Source organism: Jaculus jaculus, chromosome 10 (genome assembly GCF_020740685.1).
Source record: "Jaculus jaculus isolate mJacJac1 chromosome 10, mJacJac1.mat.Y.cur, whole genome shotgun sequence".
Lineage (NCBI taxonomy): Eukaryota > Metazoa > Chordata > Mammalia > Rodentia > Dipodidae > Jaculus > Jaculus jaculus.
Window position 1 is genome coordinate 10519028 of NC_059111.1, and position 19261 is coordinate 10538288.

Consider the following 19261-nt stretch of genomic DNA (forward strand, 5'->3'; position numbering starts at 1 on the left):
TGCCCTTCTGACCCAGCCCAGGTGAGTCTTTTAAGTTCAGGGAATGGAAAGTGGGGGGAGGGGAGAGAGAAAGGGGAGGGTCCACTGCCTGCTCTAGGAAGTGCCTTCCCAGCCCCGCCCAGGGGGAGGGGCAAGTCCAAGGCCTGAGCACTTAGGGGGACTCTGCCTCTTGCTGGTCTTGCTCGCTGCAGGTGGTCATGACACCTAAAAGGAGAGAACTGAAGAATGCTTGCGTTCCAGCCAGAGAGCCCATCAGAACCTGGGGGAGGGCCGTGGCAGTGTTTCGCCTCCGAAGCTGCCCTGTGACCTGGCTCCTCTGTGACCTCCAGGAGTGTGTTACTCCTGAGTTGACTGTTCAACTGAAAGCTGGAGGCTTCTCTAACTAACTCACACCAACAATGATGGCACCTATTTGTAACCTGGACAGCACTGCCCCTCTTAGCAAACCAGAGCATGACATCGGGTTTTATATTTTAGACGACGGTTACACAAAGGTGATAGCATGGTTTGCAAAGGTATCCAAAATAAGGTGACAGGCAGCCAAGAGAAGCCATCCGCCATCCACACCATGCTCTCAGGAAAGAAGAGACAAGGGAACCTGTTCTCTATATCCCCATCTCTTTGGTTTGGAAAACTTCAATCTTTCCCACCCATCTGTTCACATCTCCCCCCCCCCTTTACTATGTAGCCCAAGCTGGCTTTGAACTCTGAATCCTTCCGCCACAGCCTTCAGAATGCTGGCAATGCAGGCATCCTGTGACTTGGTTCTTTCTTCAAAACCCAGTTAATACCCACCTCCTACACCCTAAGGTTTGCTCTAACTGCTCCCCGTCTCCCAGCCTCTGCGAGCAGCTCCATGAGCCAGGGCTGTACACACCGTCCGTCTCAGTCTTCCTCCATCCTCAGTGTTAAGTCCATCTGTGTATTTCCTTTGGAGCCTAAGACCTGGATGCAAGTGACAACGCTGTATGTTCTCATTAGTTTTCCATCACTAACAGGGAGCCACACCATGCTTTTAGTGACAGTAAAACAGTCATGTGTCAAGCTTACTCTGAAAGAGTCTGATGTGAAAAACATTTAATTTTCTACATTTTCAGTGTACGTCTTCATTACAATCATTGGTACAATAAATATGGATGTGTGAAACAATCAATCATCACAGTGGCCTATGGTCTCAGGCACAGACCCGGTCCTGCCACCCCCAGTGCGTCTTCAGGGCCTTCGGAGAGTGTTGAAAGGGAGAGGACTTGAACCATGATTAAGAGGGTAGGCACAGCGAATTCTAGGGTCTTATTAAAGCCACAGATACCGGTGTCGCTACACTAGGCCACACTAAAGAACAAAGAGACCTCGAGCTCCCTGGGAAGGACAAAGGAAAGCCTACAGAAGCCAGGAGGGGCCCCACCCACCTGTGCCTTACTTTGGTCACCTCTACCTGCCACGTGCCCAGCCCAGCGGTGCCCAGGCTCTCCTGGACCCCCACCTCGCACACTGCATGGCAAAGCTGAGGGGTGCAGGGCTGGGCTTCACACACCACCGCACTGGACTCCCGGGGCGACGGCGGCCGAGTATCCAAGGAACGACTGAGCCTCTGCCGAGGAGCAGGGTCCTCGGGAGTTAAAAGGCGACAGCGACAGTGCTGGTGTTCGGAGCATTCTTCCCGCCGCCCCGGCTCTGTTTCAGCTCAGCCGTGAGTGCTGACCGAGGGCTGAATGCCTGGGCCGCGCTGAAGAGGAAGAGGGAAGGAGAAACGCCGCTGTTCTCAGCGCCCGGCACATCTGTCTCCTGTCGCGGCCGGTCCTCATGGCAGGTGCCATGTGCCAGCACGTTCCCTCCTCTCCTCTCCGCTGTCACGGCCACGTGCGGGACCAAGGCCGAGAAACGGCCGAGCTCACGTTGCTTGGCCGTGAGGGTTGTCTTTGTTTCTTGTGCTGGTGCCAGTGGCAAGGCTGGGGTGCCGCCCTAGGCTCAGAGGCTCACAGGTCTCACACGCACACCTGAGCCCGTGAGCTCACCTGTAACTTCACCTGGGCAATTAGGCTACAAAGACATAGGGGCTTGCCATCACGAAAAGCTGTGGCAATGGCAAAGAGATTTTTATCGAGTCAGAGGGAAGAGTGAAAGGAAAGGTTATCATGAAGAAACTCAGGCTGCCCGAGGACATCCCATGCTGTCAAAATGAGACGGAATCAAACTGCAAGGAGCTAGTGGTGAGGGGCTGCATGAGGCTTCTCCCGCTCAGCCAGGAACTGCCTGCTCCCCACAAGGTTCTCGCCTCTACCGGAGGAAGACGGAGAAGGGGCTATGCCCCAGAAGCTGTCTTTTTGACCAAGGGAGAAGAAAAGGGGTGCCTTCCCAACAGGCCACTGATTCTGGTCCTGGAATACCAAGGCCTGCTTCCAGCGCTTGGATGCCTGCTTTAATAGTGTGTGGATACATTGTAACTTAACCATGGTCAGAGCTCCCCAAAGTCAGAGGCGCAGACAAGCCCCAGCTCCAGACTGGCAGTGGGGTTGCCAGACGGGGCAGAAATGACCTCTGGGCGAATGAGACAACACTCTACGGTTTGCTTCCGCCGTTTCCCACGACTTCAAAGCAGACTTGAGTTTGAATCATTCTAGAACCCACAGCTACTCTAAAGGCAGAGAGCAAACCCACTTTCAAGGAGCAGGCAGCTGTTTATAAACCTGTGGACTACAGGACCCTGACACGAGAGTGTGCAGAGAACGTCTCCCGTGGAGGCTTGACTCCAGTTCCGACTCTGGACTGAGACCCCCCGCACACTGCCTGTCTTCCCACTCTGTCTCCCCCTTTCTCTGCCTCTCCCTTTCCCTGCAAAGACTGAAAATGTCCCAGTATATTATAAAACATAGCTCTTTTTTTTTTTTCATTTTTTTGATGGCAGACTCTCCCTGTAGCCCTGGATGGCCTTGAACTCAAATTAATCCTTTCTCAGCTGCACAAGTGCTAAGATTAAAGGTGTGAGCCGCCGCCCGGCTCTTGTGGTCACTTTCTTTCTGACAATAAGACGCTTCTGGTCAGATAAAAGGTTCTGTCAAAATACAAGGAAATCCATGGAAGAGAGCTGGGTTTCAAAAGTATCGCCTGAGCAGAGGGTGTGTGTTCTAGTCTGGAAGGCTGGAGAAGAACTAGAACACGGACACTGGAAAGCACACCCAGAGAAGCCCTGGATGGAAGTACTTTCCAGACCACAACAGCCCACCTGCAGGCTGGGTCTGTGACCCAGAATCCAAAATCCTTAGCCATCTCACCCAGGTGGAGCTCCTGCCCTCTGGCCCAAGAGCTTACTTTCACCCACAGATCACCCTGGGGTGGCTGTGACACCAGGTCAAGGGGAGGCCCAAGGGCCTGGGGGTGGTTAGAGTTGAGCTCCAGAGAACATCTTGAATGTCAAGTGTCCAGAGAGCCAAAGTATGCAATGTCCAAAGCAAGGTCCTTCCTTGGATGTCTGGGAGGGCGGGGACCTCAGGCGTGGGCCCCGGCCTCCTTCTTGATGGCAGGCTTATAAATGACGCCCTTGCTGTCGCCTCTTTTGCTACAGGAACAAGAACACACAGTCTTGTTAGTCAAAGAGGAGAGGTGGGTAGCCAGAGAGCAGCCCAACTCAGATTTGGAGTAAGGGTGTCTCAAAGTCCCATTCCCCTCGGGGAGCCTTTCCCGGTTCCGATGGTCTTGGGAAGGAACGCCCCCACATAAGACATTAAACAACTCCGAACCTGTTTATTTCCTACTGTTACTTGTCTTTAAGTCCTGACAGCAGTAGATCTGCACTTACTATCCCCGCTTCAAACTTCTGATCCCATGAGACCTAGAAACCTCTATTTTTCACACCAAGAAAAACACATTATGTCTTAGAAAAAGCCAAACATGGCAATAAAACTGTGGGTAAAGGACAGTCACAGCTCCTGTGAGTGAGAGATGGAGTTTTTCTTCTCATTTCTTTTTGGATTCGCAGAAGAAAAATCAGATGTAAAGACCTTCTGGTAAGAAGACAAGCGCTAAGGGCCCACGGCCAGTCAGCAGACAGCGAGCTGGTGCACACCCCCAGATCTGAGCGCGGCGGCCCTTAAATGACCCGGGTCTCTGCAAGGAGCTAAGGCTCAGGGCCTAGGGAAGTGTTGGGTCACATGACAGGCTCTGTCCCTTTTACAAGGCTGCCCTCCCAGGTAGGCCAAGCATCAATGAGGCAGAGGCAAACATTCCCATTCAGAACCCAAACCAGCTCACCTCTTCTTCCTTCTGAAGAGCCAAATGGACACGGCAGCAACAATGGAGATGCCCAGCACGCCAGCCAGGGCCACTGAGAGGATGACGCCTGGCGAAGAGGCAAGGAACACGTCACACTCCCCGCCCCCCTCCCCCCAGCCATGGCCTAGCTCTTCGGCCTCCTCCGCATTGAATTTCCCCACCTCGGCTTTCAGGTGCTGGCCTCTAGCTTAGTGGGGCTGGCTGGAGAATCTGGAGGGGCCATTTGCAAATCATAAGCTTCCACCAGGGTTTCTCACAGGAGCACAAGGACATCTGAAGAGCTTGGGCCAAATGCAGACTTTCTTTTCAAACCTGACTCCCCCCCACCCCCCATCAGATTAAGCCTGTTTGACCAGGAACTGGGAATTTGCCTTTTATTAGCAAGCATCTCCAGCTGATGCATGACCACATCTTGAGAAACCCTAGGCTCCTTTCTTGCTCACTAGGTTTAAGGCCCACTGGGATGTCACTATTAATATTGCCCCCAATTTCCACTGCAGTCCCAAACAAGCAAGGCCAAGGCCACGTTGGGTATTTTCAGGAAATGCCCTCCCTCTCCCCTTGACCAACAGAAAGTATTAAATGTGACCTTGGATTGTGCACAGGCCATAGAGTGATTAGGTCTTTCGTTAGAGGAACATTTGATTGGCAATTCATTGTTTAATTAGACAGAATGACTTGAGAGTGAGAGTCATGGTGAGGAGGCGCCAGGAGCCAAAGCAACAGCACAGAGCAGCTGAGAGGATGGGCTGAAAGTATCACAGGGCCAGATCACACGGCTAATCACAGGATCACCCAGCTGTAGCATGCACGGCCCGCAGGCCACGTACCCATACTCAGTCCTGTGTCGGTAAGGTTTCCCACTTAAAGGGGGGGAAGGAAAAGATTGGAAATTAATCTAGAGTGTCAAAGCATGCTGGATCTGCCCAGTGTGTTGCAAAACCAAACAAACACACACCCTTTATTTGGTGGGCAGTATGGGGCTTATGCAGAGCTGGTGAGTCCTCCCTTGGCTCAGGTGACTGTCTGATACAACAGGGACAGGGATCTCCACCCAGGGACTCATACTGCGGCCCCTCCTTCCCAAGCCATCACCACAGCAGGGTCTTTGCCAGGGTAGGACATCAGTTTCTAATCTTAGTGGCCAAAGAGGCAAGTGAAGATGGATAAGAATCAGCCCACCTAGGCAGGACACTGTCTGCGTCTCTGTCTGTCCACTGCCCTCAGTGAGGAGTCTGGCTCCACCCACTCTGTTCTCACGGGTTGGTTTTATCACTTAACTAGACAAGCTCCTGCACGATGCCAGCCTCCCTTCCCCGCTACATGGAACTGAGGGATTGCAGCTTCTCCCAGAAAGGCACTCCTGGAGATAAGTGGGTTGAACCGAGTCCACAGTGGGGCTGAACTAGTGCCCGTCCATTGCTGGTGAAACCCCACAGCCTCCTGAGGACCCCCAGGAGCACGGTGTGTCAGCTGGGCTGAGCAGAGAGGCCCCTGGTGACATCTCCCTTGAGCCACCCGGCCACAGCCCCGCTCTCCAGTCCTCAGCTCCGCCCTTGCTCCCAGTTGGGTTCTCCATCTAAAGGCAGTGTCTGTGCATACACACCCTCCTCTGGTGGTTTTCTGAAACTTCTAGTGTGTGTGTGTGTGGGGGGGGGGGTCCTAACACTGGAAGCCTGAGTTGTACAGACAGCGAGAACCCAGTCTGGCATACAAAACAGCCTGTACCCGTACAAGCCCACCACTTGTGCAGTGCCCAGGAGGGCAAGGACTCAGCACACCTGACTGCGAGGTGAGGTTTCACTCACCTGCCTTCTTCCATCCCGTGTCGAGTCTGGCTGGTTCCCCAAGAACCATCAGCACTGCGTCCCTCCCCTGCCGCTCCGAAATCTCCAAGCTTGCCAAGACTCCCTGAGGCAAAGCTGGCCATGGGCTGTTGTGCGGGCGCGCAGAGCGGGCACACAGTGTCCCCAAGGTCAGGATGGCCTATCCCTGCGCTTGCGATCATCAACAGCTCACGGGCCACAAGTAGCTCCCCTGGGCCAGACACCCTGCCCCAGGCCTCTGCTGGTAACCTAAGCGTAAGGAGCAGCAGGTGGCTTGGGGCTGCACGCAGGACGGGCGTCTGTGCCCAGGGGGAGCTCTGTACATGTGCGCACCACGTGCTTTGTGCCTCTCCCTGCCTGGCGCCTTCTCGCAGCGCAACTTCTATGGAGTTTGGGGGTGGGGGTTATTTGTTTGTTTTAAGGTCCCCAGAGACCTTGTTCCTGGGTTCTTAAGCAAGCAAACAAGCAAAACTGTGGCTTCTTCCCCAGTCCTCCGATGGAGGACGCTTTTGTTCTTTCTTCCTTGAGCTCCAGAGGCCTGCGGTGCCAAGCCAGCTTCTGCCACGTAAGACCCCTGGTGAGCAAACGACCCCTTGGCTAAGCCATCGAGTAGGGCTACGTCTTGACCGCGAACATCCGAGGGTCTCAAAGGCCCCCAAGTGGCTGAGCAGCATCACTGCACGACCACGCCTTTGAAACCCAGCAGAGTCCATGGAGAGCCACACCTGAAGGCGGGATTTTCTCCACGGCATGTGCCCAGCCCAGAGGCTTGTGTGAAGGAAAGGGAGGCCTGGCCGTCCCTGCTCACTGCGCACTGTGCAGAGTTTTGACTGGAATAGTGAGATCACACAATCTGAGCCAGTGCCTCACCAGAGGCTCTTCATTCCTGCATGGCCACTTGTTTGGGATGAAATCACTTCTCCTTGGAAACAATGAAATGAACCCAAACAATGATGGAGACAAGGAAAGTTCTAAAGACTGGGACCGATACCTCTTCAGCTAAGATTTTGGTGCAGCAAAAACAAAACAGTTTGGGGCTTGAGTGATGGCTCAGTGGTAAGCGTGCTTCCCGTGCAAGCACGACGGCCAGAGACAGGCCTGAGTCCCGTTCCTCAGCACCCATGTAAACAGCGGGGTGACCATCTATGTCTGTAATATCAGTCCTGAGGGCAGCACAGACCCAAGAATGGCTGGGGCTCGTGAGAATGGCAAGCCCCAGAATCAGTGAGAGACCTCCTTTCAAGAAAACACGCAGATCAGCAATGGAAGAGGGATACCGGGATGTTCTGTTGGCCTCTGCACATACATGCGGGGCATGTGCATTTGCACACACAAGCATGCAGCATACCACACATGCTACACACAAGCACACATATGCAAAACAGACAAAACAAATAAAAAAGCAGCTTGACTAAGCAAGCAAAGAATCAAAGGCATTAAGGAAAAGAAAAGAAAGAGGTCACATCATGACACCTGATGCAGGAAGATGTGGTTGGAAGGCCACCCTGCAGCTGAAGCAGCAGTCATCAAGAAAGCAGGGTCTTCTCCTCAAAGAAAAGACCACGCCCTGTGGGTTTGGGTTCCATGGGAGGATGAGCCAAAGCACTTGGTAGATAAGTAAAGGGCAAAGGACAATCAGCAGGGCTTTTGGAATGTGACCAAGAACTACAGCCAGAGGCAAAGCCTGTTTCTAGCAGAGTGTCAGCCAGGTGAGGCCCAGCCTCGGGGCAGCTAGAGAGAGCAGACATCAAAGGTGGTGTGGAGAAGGAAGAGCTGAAGAGATTATGTCAGGTTAAAGAAGTTTTGGGCTGTTTCCAGTGGGGACCGTGACAGGCAGTTTCCCCATGAGGACGAGGAGACAGATGGGAAGAGTTGAGACAAGCTGATTCACCAAGGTGGCCCGTGAGAGCCAGTGGATGAGAACTTCGCAGAAAGGGTTTCGGGGCTGGCTGACAGGAAGACCCACGCTGGGCAGACGTGGGGGAGCTGCCTGCCGTCCACAGAGCACTTGAGTGCTGGCCAGATTGAGCGTAGAGATGGCAGCATGACTCGCAAGAGGAAGTCAGATAGAGAGAGCTGCCCAGTCCAGGAACAGACAGCTGGAAAAGGTGGGCAGCTGCTTGCCACAAAGGCCTCGCTACCTGGTCTGGCTGGCTCAGGAGCTGCATCTTCCACTGGCATCTGGCTGGACCGAGGATGTAGTTAACTGCTTTTGAGGTCTTCCGAGGCCCCAAGAGCAAAGACAGACAAGCCCAGCCCGAGGAACAAGCACTCATTTACGCATCTTGGGGGTACCTGGAACAATGCTCTAGTATTTTCTTAGCTCTGTTTCCAAATCTGTTTCATTGTGGAATGCAGTGCCTTTCCTTTCAAAGTATTATTTTAAAGCATGGACTGTTCTGTAGACAGCGTGTTACGTAGTGATAACAATATACCCAGCTCAGTCTTTGGCAGCCAGGAGAGTTTAGGTTTATCAGGTATTTCATGGCTTAAGTGCATGGCATCTAGTTTAGGATGATAAAAATTACTCTTATGCACTGTTGTAGGTGGCGAGGGGAAGTCGCTGCAATGCTAAGTGTTCTCTTTGGACAGTTCTTGGTAAGAAAAGCAAGGAATTGTCCTCAGTGACCACCACGCAGTAAAATCTGGGGAGCACATATTTAACATATGCAGCCCAGTCAGAAAATAATTTCTATAGAGAAGTCTGCCCAAAAAAGACACCATCAGATTACAGGGCAACTAGACACCTGTGAAAGGAACTGAGGGCTCTGCCTCCCAGACTGCAGAAAGGCCTGCTGGAGCAAAGCTGCATTGCTCTGAGGTAATTCCAGCACCAGCCCTCAGGACTGCAAGCTCTTCTCAGATGGGTGACAAAAGCCTGTCAAGTCAGAGCAATAGAAACCACGGTGGCGTCACTAGGCAACGTTGTACAGGCCTTTAAAAAGTGACAGCAAGTTCTAGTCTTGAATTTTCCTTAAGCATATGGTTTTAATGTTCATATTGTGGGCATACTGAGAACAGAGAAAAATAAGGCTCTAAAACTAAAATTGGACAACTAGCCAGAATTGTGTGTAAACCGTTCTACAGAGAAGATACCTAGTGAAGGAAGGGGCAGGGGAACAGTTAGTCCCATTCTTGCACCAGGCATGGTGCCAGGCATGAAAAATGAGTGACATGAGGCACCAAGCATCCCTCCCTTTTTTCTTAAGGAGCTAGTAAAATATATATAATAGGTTATCTTATTCTCTCTCCACTTTTCCTCTCTCATTACTGTATGGTAACAAATGATTGTCCTGTTTTATGCCAAGAACTGCAATGGAAATCAATAAGTTGGTCTAGCTGCACCAAAAGAGGCTGTAAGTCACCTCCATGGGGAAGGAGAGGACTTCTGAGAGGGTGGGCGTAGAGTTGAGTTTTGAAAGAATTTTCCAGTTGGAGGAGGGAGAAAGCCATTATAGACGAAAGGAATCGTATGCATGCCTGCCCCGTTAATGGAGGTCTTGCAGCTTGGGGAGGAGTTGAGCCATGGAGAGGGCAGGATGGGTGTCATGGGGAGCAGATCAGTGGGAAGATGAGCCGGGGTCCTCACCAGAGAGGTGGGTCCAGCCTTCCTCCTGGCCCCTTTTCCTGCTGTTGTTCCTGAACTTTGTTGTTGGGAATGAGATGACGCACGCGCAGTGGGGGTTCCTGCCTCCAGAGCGCACGCCCGGGGCAGTGCTCAGGAAACAACTTCACTTCTTAGCCCACCGATCAGCTCCCTGATCCAGGTCTAGAAATTTGAAGGTAGGAGCTCTCTGTTTCGCATCTGGATGCTTTGGAAGGATTGATGGTACTCTTCCATCCAATACCTTTTATTTATAAATAGAAACTTTAAAAAAACACAAAGTCAATAACCACAGCATATGTTCTAGTCCCCAAAATATTAATTAGCCATCTTAGCTCGATAAGATTTCTCTTCTTTGAAGGTTTTTCTAAAGCTAGCAGGTCCCGCGGGGACAGGTAAGTTCTCATTGGCAGTGCTCTACAGATGGCCACTGATTAGAGCCCTCCCGGCCCTGACGCCCAGCACTCTGGTCTAAGTGCGTCTCAGCTGGCTCTGGCTCCCTAGTGGATGACATGCAGTTCCTCAGAGCAGGCCAACTAAAGACATGATTATAGAAACTTCAGCTCCCTTGAATCCCCCCAGTTTTCCTAACCCCAGTGTGCTGACAAGCAGTGAGATGATATTAGGATTTAGGTATGATGGGCTTTTCGGAGTTGGTGTCACTGACTGGGAAGAAATCAAGATGAAGGATCCAAACTTTCAGCCTGGGCCTGGGACAGACAACTGCTTGTACATCTTTCCACTTGTCCTCACTTGGGGCGCCTGGCTCTCATGGAGCCTGAGCGGGTCCCAGGATGAATCCTGTCTCTTAACTGTTCACCCTGAGAACAAGCTCGGGTTCTCCTTGGAAGAGACACTTTTCAAGAGCAGAAGAAACAAAGTGTCTGGTAGGACACGCACCTTTCATTAGTAGAGAAGGCATTTTAACCAAAGGCAACAAGAAATGACCCGCAGGAGAGAACCTCACGCAGAAGGGAGGGAGAAGAGGAATGATGAGGGGGCTCTTGAAGAAAGGTGCCGCCCCACAGGCATCTAGTGGCTCAGGAAGGGGTCTGTAGAATTCTCCTAGCCTTACCCAGTGACATGAGTGATATACGTTGGGACTTGAAAGGGAGATGGGAACACAGCTTCTCCTAGGTTCGTTAGTTTTAACCTCAATAGTTGTCATGCCTTGATACATTAAAGCTCGGAGTATGTGATATTCAACTCTAGAATCCTATGCTTTGGATGAAAAATAAATCTTTCCTGAGCCTAGTGGAGTCACTGACCAATCCCTGGGGTAACGGTTCTCCGTGGAGCCATTTCTTCCCTCCTCAGAGTACTGGGAGATGTCCAGACACTTTTGCCTGTCACAGGTGGGGACATGCCATCATAATCTAGTGGTTAGAGATCAGGGATGCTGATACCAGAGGGCACAGGGAAGCCCCGACAGCAGGTCTTATCCTGACTCAAATGTCAGTAGGCCCAAGGGTGAAAAACCCTGCCCGAGGGCTATGGTATAGCTCGCGTATGAACCCTGTAAGGACAGAAATCAGGTCTGCAATCATTTACTGAACACCTTCTAGGCAAATAGCAGGGCCAGGTTAAATGATTCAGTCCCAGTGGGGTTAAACCTCAGATCATGTCCCTAAATCCTTGCACTTTCTCTCTTAGAGGGGATTCCTTTACTCTTCTCATGGAAGAATTCACTTTTTCTTTTTATCCTTTCTTTTTTTTTCTTTCTTTTTTATTACCTTGTGGTTTTTCAAGGGAGGGACTCACTCTAGCCCAGGCTGACCTGGAATTCACCATGTAATCTCACGGTGGCTTGAACTCACGACAATCCTCCTACCTCTGCCTCCGGAGGGCTGAGATTAAAGGCGTGCGCCACCACGCCCAGCTTCATGTAAGAATTGTCTGACTCCACAGCTCTTGTAAACTTCCAGAGGAAACCCTGCATACACCACATCCTAATTATAAACATGCTTCAGTGGAAAAGTCTGCAAAAAATTAAGCCCAAATTGCTCAGGGCTCATGCTGACAAACAGGCTCACACCATAATCCTGAAAGTGCATGTTTCACTCAGACTCACTCCAAGTATGGTGGAAGAGGCCCTGGAGACTGCAGACACCCTGGGGATAAGGAGGGTTGGGGCTGCATTGCTTAGAGGCTGCCTGAAACACTGCTCCTTGGGGAAGCAGCCTGGAAGAGGGACGGGAGTATTCTGGCCAAGTTTCTATAATCAGCCTGTATAACCAGATTTGCCTTGGAACTGCCACAGATTCTCCAAGGAGAAAGCTGAGCCCAGCCTTGGCTCACAAAAGCAGCGTCTCTGAACAAGCCATGCGGGAGGATCAGCGGCAAAGCTGCATCTGGGCTTTGATCTTGATGTCCTAAGCCAGAAGCTTCTGCCTAGCATCGTCTCGGTCTACCCCAAGCCGACCCGAAGAGTCAATCTACTGAAGCGCTCAGCTACAAACCTGCCTGCTCTGCCCAGTCTACAAGCGGCTACTTAGACCTGAGCCCGGCTAAGAAGATGGCTAATTATTGTCAGTGCCACAGTCCATCAGTACAGTTGGGGTTACTTTTAGATGTCATAGTCAAATTCCTGCACGGTTTCTTCTGATCCTCTGTAACTGTCCTCAAACACTGACCCTGCAATGTAAAGTCAGGATTGGTAGCTGTTAGTGTCCATTTCAAATCATAACATGTTGGTGCTGAAAAGATGTCAGATCACTTCTCCAGCTTAGCATTGGGGTGGTCAAGGAAACCAAGTCAAGGAAAGATATGGCTCATTCTTATCGTATAGTCAGGAGAAACAAAAACAAGGCTCTGAACCCCGGACTCCTGGCTACGGGGAAAGTACCCGTTGCCCTGTTCTCACGGACACACACGGGTGACCTCCGAAGACACAGCTGATAAGAAAGCCCTCGAGCAAAATCTTGTCTGAGCTATGTGGACTAAGTCCACATATGGATTTTTAATGTAAGAATTCAAGTACTACACGGTCCACTTAGAATAGTGGAGAGAAAGAGTGTGCTCTCTAGAAGAGATCAGAGGAGAACGTCCTGGCCACTTGGGCCATTCCAGAAAACAAGTGGGCGGTCCTCATCCTATTTGGGAAGGGCCACTGTTCAGAGAGTCAGTTTCAGACTGAGAAACTGAGGAAAAGAAGAAAATGGCTTTAACTAGTGGAGGGTAGAACATAAAACAAACACTGTGGTAGTTCTTAAGTAAGTGACAGGATGTAATTCCCACCGTATCAGTGAGCTTCACAGGCAAGTGCCTTAACCACTAAGCCACCTTCAGCTCGGGATTATTTTTAAATATGAGACACATGACCCTGGCGGTCCATGAGTGACCTAAGAAGATGAAGGGACTTGTCCCAGATGGAGCCCACTTCTGGCCACCCAGGATTCCTAGAATGTGACCTCGGAGGTTTTCAGAGGGCCGTGGGTACCAGCAAGGATCCCTTCACATTGTCAGTAGCGTGTTGATGGAGGCACTGAGCAGATGGAGTTACAGTTACAGACTCAACGGGACAATGGATAGCAGCCGGAATGAACCACGTAATTAAGTTTGGGTCGATTTGGAATGGGCTTGCTGTACTTCTGAAAGCACCTTGAGCTGCTGTAGATGTGAATGCAGTTTATACCCAAGATCTGACAGAGGAACATCATTGGATATTGATGATGTGTGAGTCACCTGGCGAGGCCTAGGGTGAGGTGGCTGTAGCCCTTTATGTCAAGAAAGCCTAGGGTAAGACATTAGAAGTCTCTCCTCATGCAAAGGATCGATCGTATCAGGTGTCTTAGGAGAAAGGGGGTCATTTTTCAGAGAAGCCATCACTTGCCTTAAGGACCTGGGCTTTTCTGTAAGGGCTCAGGGAAAAGGAGCCATCATACCATAGCTTCCAGATGCACCCTGGGTTCTTGGCAGCCAAGGAATCTTATAAGGACACCAGGACCAGATACTGGCTTAGTAGGACACAGACACCCGGCACCTCACTGCCTCCCTCCCCACCCCCACCACATCCCTCACCTTTTCGGAAGGAGATGTATACCAGCCTCTCATCGAACTTCTGGACCTGCCGGAAGTTGTTGACCATCTCTCTGGGGGAAGGATCGTCCACATGTGTGCAGTACAGAGCCGTCTCCAAAGCCAGCAGCTGAGGGGAAGAGCAGAAATGCACCCCATGAGCACAGAGATGCTCCCTGGCCTGTCCTACTGGGGGAACCTGAGAGAAGCTTCTGGAACTGCCCCATGTGGTGCAGGGTGGGGGTGGGGATGTCTGAAAGCAGGGAAAGCCAGACAGCTGCTTCTCTTCCATCTCCATGGGTGACTGGATGCTGGGAAGAGCTGGGTGCTTCCCCCCAGCCCAGGCTCCTGTTACCCCACAACGTGCTTCCATGAAGGAAAAGCTGTGGGAATGAACAGAAGTTCCTTAGCCTCATGTTCCTTTTGTACACTTGAATGGAACCCCAACTCTTAAAGCAGAGAGGCCCAGGCAGAATAAAAGGAGTGAGGTGAGAGTCTCCACAAGGGATCCGACAACTGGCTCCCCGGCATTTCCACACACCCACCAAAATGACACCATCCATTTCCAGGGCAGTTTCTGGGTTTGGATGTTGATGCTGGCCCACACTTTCTACCTGTGGTTCAGCGCCTCTCTGCCCCCGACCACCCACCTGAGTCGGCCTCTCAGCGCCCAGGCTCGAGAGTCGAGTGAGGAGCAGCGGTGACGCTGCGGGCTGGCCTGACCATGACTGAGGCGGGGGGGGGGGGCCCTGTGTGCAGTGATACCCGCCCCCCCCATCTTCCTGCTCGTGCTTTTAGGTTGGGGAGTGGAGGATGGGCTGTAACTTGGAACTCAGAAGTCAGGTGATCCCGTGAGCTTCTCACCTGACTTCCATCACGAGTGGCTTAGAGACGGTTGCTATGGACTTGCACTGCACCCTGAGCTTTCAGAGGGCAATGACCTACGTGCAGCCGGACCCCTTGGTGAAGCAGGCGTGATTCTCATGCTGCTCTGCAAAGGAGCCAGGCTCTCTTCCACCTGGCACGTGAACACTATGCAGCCTGGCAGCTCTTCTCTTTAGAGTTATTGGGGGCTGAAGAGATGGCTTAGCGGCTAAGCGTTTGCCTGTGAAGCCTAAGGACCCCGGTTCGAGGCTCGATGCCTCAGGACCCACGTTAGCCAGCTGCACAAGTGGGCACACGCATCTGGAGTTCGTTTGCAGTGGCTGGAGGCCGTGGCGCGCCCATTTTCTCTCTCTCTCTCTGCCTCTTTCTCTCTCTGTCTGCCACTCTCAAATAAATAAAATAAAATAAAAGAATGATGGGGCATGTGTTCATTTTTGTAGCTTGACTTGGGACTCCTCTGAAAGCACAGCCTGATCTCCATAACCTTTCAGGCACACGTCATATCCTGGAAGGTTCTCAGTAGCTGCCAGTGAAACTAAAGAAATCAAGTCACGGATCGTGACGGGCACCACGGCAGGGAACGAGACGCCGCATCCTCACCTGCTCCTGGGAAATGTGCACGGGGTTGCGGAACACGGTCCAGAGGACGGTGGGGCTGCAGGGCGGGGTGGTCAGGGAGCCCTGGTACCGGTAGTACTCGTCAGGCCTCTCCGGGAGAAGCTCCTCGACGTTGAAGCCCGGGACGGACGCTTGTTGACCTGGACGGACAGACATGTTGGGGGAGAGGGTGTCAGCCTCTGCTCCCAGCGGCAGAAGTGTTGCTGGGCATAGTGAATAAGCCTAGCAACCCAGGCTCGGTCATGGTGAACTTTGCCTCTTCCTGCGCCCTCCAACCCAAAGCCCTTGGCACAGCATTGCTCACGGGCAATGTCTATCCCTTGTGTTCTCTTTCTTAAGGTCACATAGATACGACTAAGTCCTGTCTAACAGAGAGGGAATAAGCCTCCAAGAACCCTTACCTTTGTACCTTACGTGTTGAAGGTGACTGAAGATCTTGTCATATGCCGGATTGAAGGAGCCTATCTGTAACAGAGAACAGGCGGGTTGAGCAGAGCAGAATCCTGTAGGCTGAGCCTGTATGGGCAGTGTCATCAGAGGGCTGGGCTGCTGACCTTCCCCGAGGAGACGCCTTGCAAGGACAATTTGGATGGATCATGAGGCTGTTAGGAGTTAGCGTCATGATCCTGACCTTTGGCATCAAATGACATCCAGTTTTCAGCTTAAGGCACTGGGCTTAAGTGTCCCAGGGCACGAGGCGCAGGTTGAGGGCCACAAGTGGCGTGTCCGTGTACATGTTAACATCAGTTAGGGGGGAAATGGGAGCCAATCGCAAGACACTGCCTTTTGTTTTTTCATTTTTTTTTCCAGCTAGGGTCTTCATAATCAGTCCAAACTCTCCCTGGACTCATTATATAGCTCAGTCTAGCTTCACACTCACGGCAGTTCTCTTGCCGCAGCCTCCCAAGGGCTGGAGTTACAGGTGGTGTCACCACGCCCATTTTTCATGATTCAAGAATTTATTTCAGGCTGGAGGGATGGCTCGCCAGTTAAGGCGTTTGCTTGCAAAGCCAAAGGACCCCAGTTCAATTCCCCAGGACCCACTTAAGCCAGATGCACAAGGAGGCACATGCATCTGGAATTGGTTTGCAGTGGCTGGAAGCTCTGGCATACCCATTCTCTCTCTCTCCCTCCCTCTTTCTCTCCCAAATAAATAAATAAAATAAATTTTTAAAAAAGAATTTATTTCAGAGTCCATATATAGCAAGTAGTTTGGATGCCAGATGTGGCATGAGAAGCTGAGGCATCTATGGGGCAGCACAAGGAGCCCCGTCCCCTGCAGGTCCTCCACAGCAAGGTGATTCCATACATGCGACAAGGCTGGAGACCACAGCTCATTTTTCCCAGTGTCACAGAAGACATGTCCTTCACTGCCGCCCAGCCCTAAGAAAGGGTTTCCTCCGAGTCAAGAGAGAAGGAGTCCTATAGGGAATACCCTTGCCCCAGATGTAAGATGTGGCCCATCCAGGAGCTATTATCACATACAATGCACACAGCACATGCCAAGTTCTGACCGCCCTGCTACAGATGGCATGTGCAAGTCTGTAGACAACTCTTACCTCAATGAGAACAGCAAGGACAGCAAGGCCTTCTGGCTTGTCACTGGCGGCGCTGAAGTCAGGGTACAGGTCTGAGTTATAGTGGACAATGTGCAGCTGCAGCAGGAGAAAAGCCGTCCATTGGGGACAAGTGACTCACGGGGACCTTTTGCTTCTACAGAGGACTTGGGTCCAAATGAAAGGACTGTGTCTCCTCTCCTCCAATGGACAGAACTGACCCCCTCCCCACAACTTGGCATCCCGTCTTCCCTGTTCCCCGAGTCCTCTCTAAGCTGCAAACTCCACCCGCATGGACTCCTGTCTTACTCCCAGCCTCTCTACTTTGACAGGGCTCGTGGGAAGCGGCAGAGGAGCAACAGGTGTGAATGAGTGAATTTGCATGCCGAAAGTCTTGGGTGCTTTAGTGCCCTTCTCCTCGCTGATTTTCTCCCTGCTTATTTTGGAGTGTGGGGCAAAGTGGCCTTTAGTGGCTTGGTCTCTCTGGGAACAGTCAGCTGTAACTTAATGGTAATGGGCAGAGCATAGGACACTTAGATTCATCAGCCATGGTATAGGAGTCCATCAAACAAGAGTGCGATTCCATGAATATAAACTTTTTCTTTACAAAATTCTGAACTAGGGAGTTGTCATTAACGTAGAGAGAAAACTTTGAGGAATCTTGGGCTTAAAAGTCTCTATCTATCTGTCTGTCATCTGTCTATCATCAATCTGTCTATCTATCATCTACCTATCTACACACACACATACACACACACACACACACACACACACACACACACACACATGTATATCTATATATATAGTTTTATTTATATTTTAGTTTTTAAAGGTAGGGAATCACTCTAGCTCAGACTGACCTGGAATTCACTATGTAGTCTAAGGGTGGCCTTGAACTCATGGTGATCCTCCTACCTCTGCCTCCCGAGTGCTGGGGTTAAAGGTGTGTGCTATACCATGCTCGGCTTAGATATATAACGTAATATTGTAATAAGTTCTGATGATATTTAACTTGACTTTTAATCCTAAAGGTGGTATCACCTGGCCTTCAAAAAACTTTATAGATAGCTCTAAATGCATAATACGTGCATTTAAAATTTTTATGTGGGTGTGAGTATGGGCATGTACATGCCATTGTGCACATATGTGGGTGTGAGTATGGGCATGTACGTGCCATTGTGCACACATGGAGGTCTGAGGACAGCCTTAGTGTACATTCGTTGTCACCTTCCTTCTTTGAAATGGGGTTTCTCCTCACTTTGCTGCTGCAGGTACCAGTATAACTGGCCCACAGCTCTGCCTCCCATTGCCATAGGGGCAGCTGGAACCACATACACATGCCACACTTTGGGTCAGAGTTATGTGGGTGGTAGGAACTTGAACTCAGGCTGTCAGACTTGCAAGTAAAGACCCCTTAACAACTAACCTATCTCCCCAGCTCAACACATGCATGTTTACTTATTCACTGCACTTGAGTCTATAACACATTGAGACCTTTAGTTTTTCTCTAGTCTTTCATCCCTGGTCATTAAATACAGCTCAAGGCTCACTGTTAACTTTTTTTTTTTTTCTCGAGGTAGGGTCTCACTCTAGCCCAGGTTGACTTGGAATTCACTCTGTATTCTCAGGGTGGCCTCGAACTCACAGCGATCCTCCTACCTCTGCCTCCCGAGTGCTAGGATTAAAAGCGTGCACCACTGCGCCCAGCACCCTCTGTTAACTTTTGAAGTGGCCCATTTTTTTTTTTTTTTTTGAGACTAGTCCAATAGACTACCCCTTTTTTTATAAGAGGGAGAGAACTGGCATGCCAGGGCCTCCAGCCCCTGGAGTCAAGCTCCAGACACGTGTGCCACCTTGTGCGCATGTCCAACCTTACGCACTCGTGTCCCCTTGTGCGTCTGGCTTACAAGGGACCTGGAGAGAGGAAATGGGTCCTCGGGCTCTGTCTCTTAATGCCTTAACCACTAAGTGCCTTAACCACTCAGCAATCTCTCTAGCCTGGACTTCTGTATTTAAAAAAAAAAAAAACTATGTTATTTCTTAGTCCCCCTTTTCTCTTTTTGTTGTTTTTTTGAGACAGGGTCTTACTGTGTAGCCTGAGCTACCCTTGAACCAGCGATTCTCCTGCCTCATCCTCTTGAGTGTTGGGATTCCAACCATGCATCACCAAGCCGCGCCGTCAGGCTATCTCTCCTTTGAAGTAGTGCCCTGTTAAAGCATTCTTAGGGGTCCTAGCTTCACTGTCTTTGGCCCTAAAAGATGGGGCCTGCCATGTTGCCCACACTACCTTGTCCTGAAAGAACTTTGAAAAGCAGTCTGGAATTCTATCTGACTACAACACCCAAGCTCCCAGGCCCCTGCTTCTTTTTGCAGGCGATCTTTGGCCTGGTGGTATGCCTGAGCTCCACTCTTACTGCGCATTCACTCGAGGAAGTAAAGACTAATCTAGGGCCAGGCTTAAGGAAGAGTCTCTTGTTGTTTCTACC

The 19261-nt window shown here is 51.0% G+C and overlaps 1 protein-coding gene across 4 annotated transcripts in view; it reads right to left on the reverse strand.

The window, feature by feature from the left end:
• Window positions 1–1060: 1060 nt before the first annotated feature.
• The window catches only part of Ca12 (carbonic anhydrase 12), a 61444-nt gene continuing 43243 nt past the window's right edge, over window positions 1061–19261 (reverse strand). Inside the window, exons 5-11 of one of the 4 annotated variants that reach the window (XM_045160162.1) lie at window positions 16779–16874; window positions 15621–15684; window positions 15202–15359; window positions 13720–13846; window positions 5100–5132; window positions 4249–4336; window positions 1061–1726 (exon numbers count right to left, since the gene is read on the reverse strand). In XM_045160162.1, the coding sequence (XP_045016097.1) occupies window positions 1618–1726; window positions 4249–4336; window positions 5100–5132; window positions 13720–13846; window positions 15202–15359; window positions 15621–15684; window positions 16779–16874 (675 nt within the window). In that variant the 3' untranslated portion in view covers window positions 1061–1617. Of the gene's footprint in view, window positions 3557–4248; window positions 4337–5099; window positions 5133–13719; window positions 13847–15201; window positions 15360–15620; window positions 15685–16778; window positions 16875–19261 lie in introns of all 4 variants that reach the window. The other 3 variants (XM_045160164.1, XM_045160163.1, XM_045160165.1) reach the window with 3 other exon arrangements.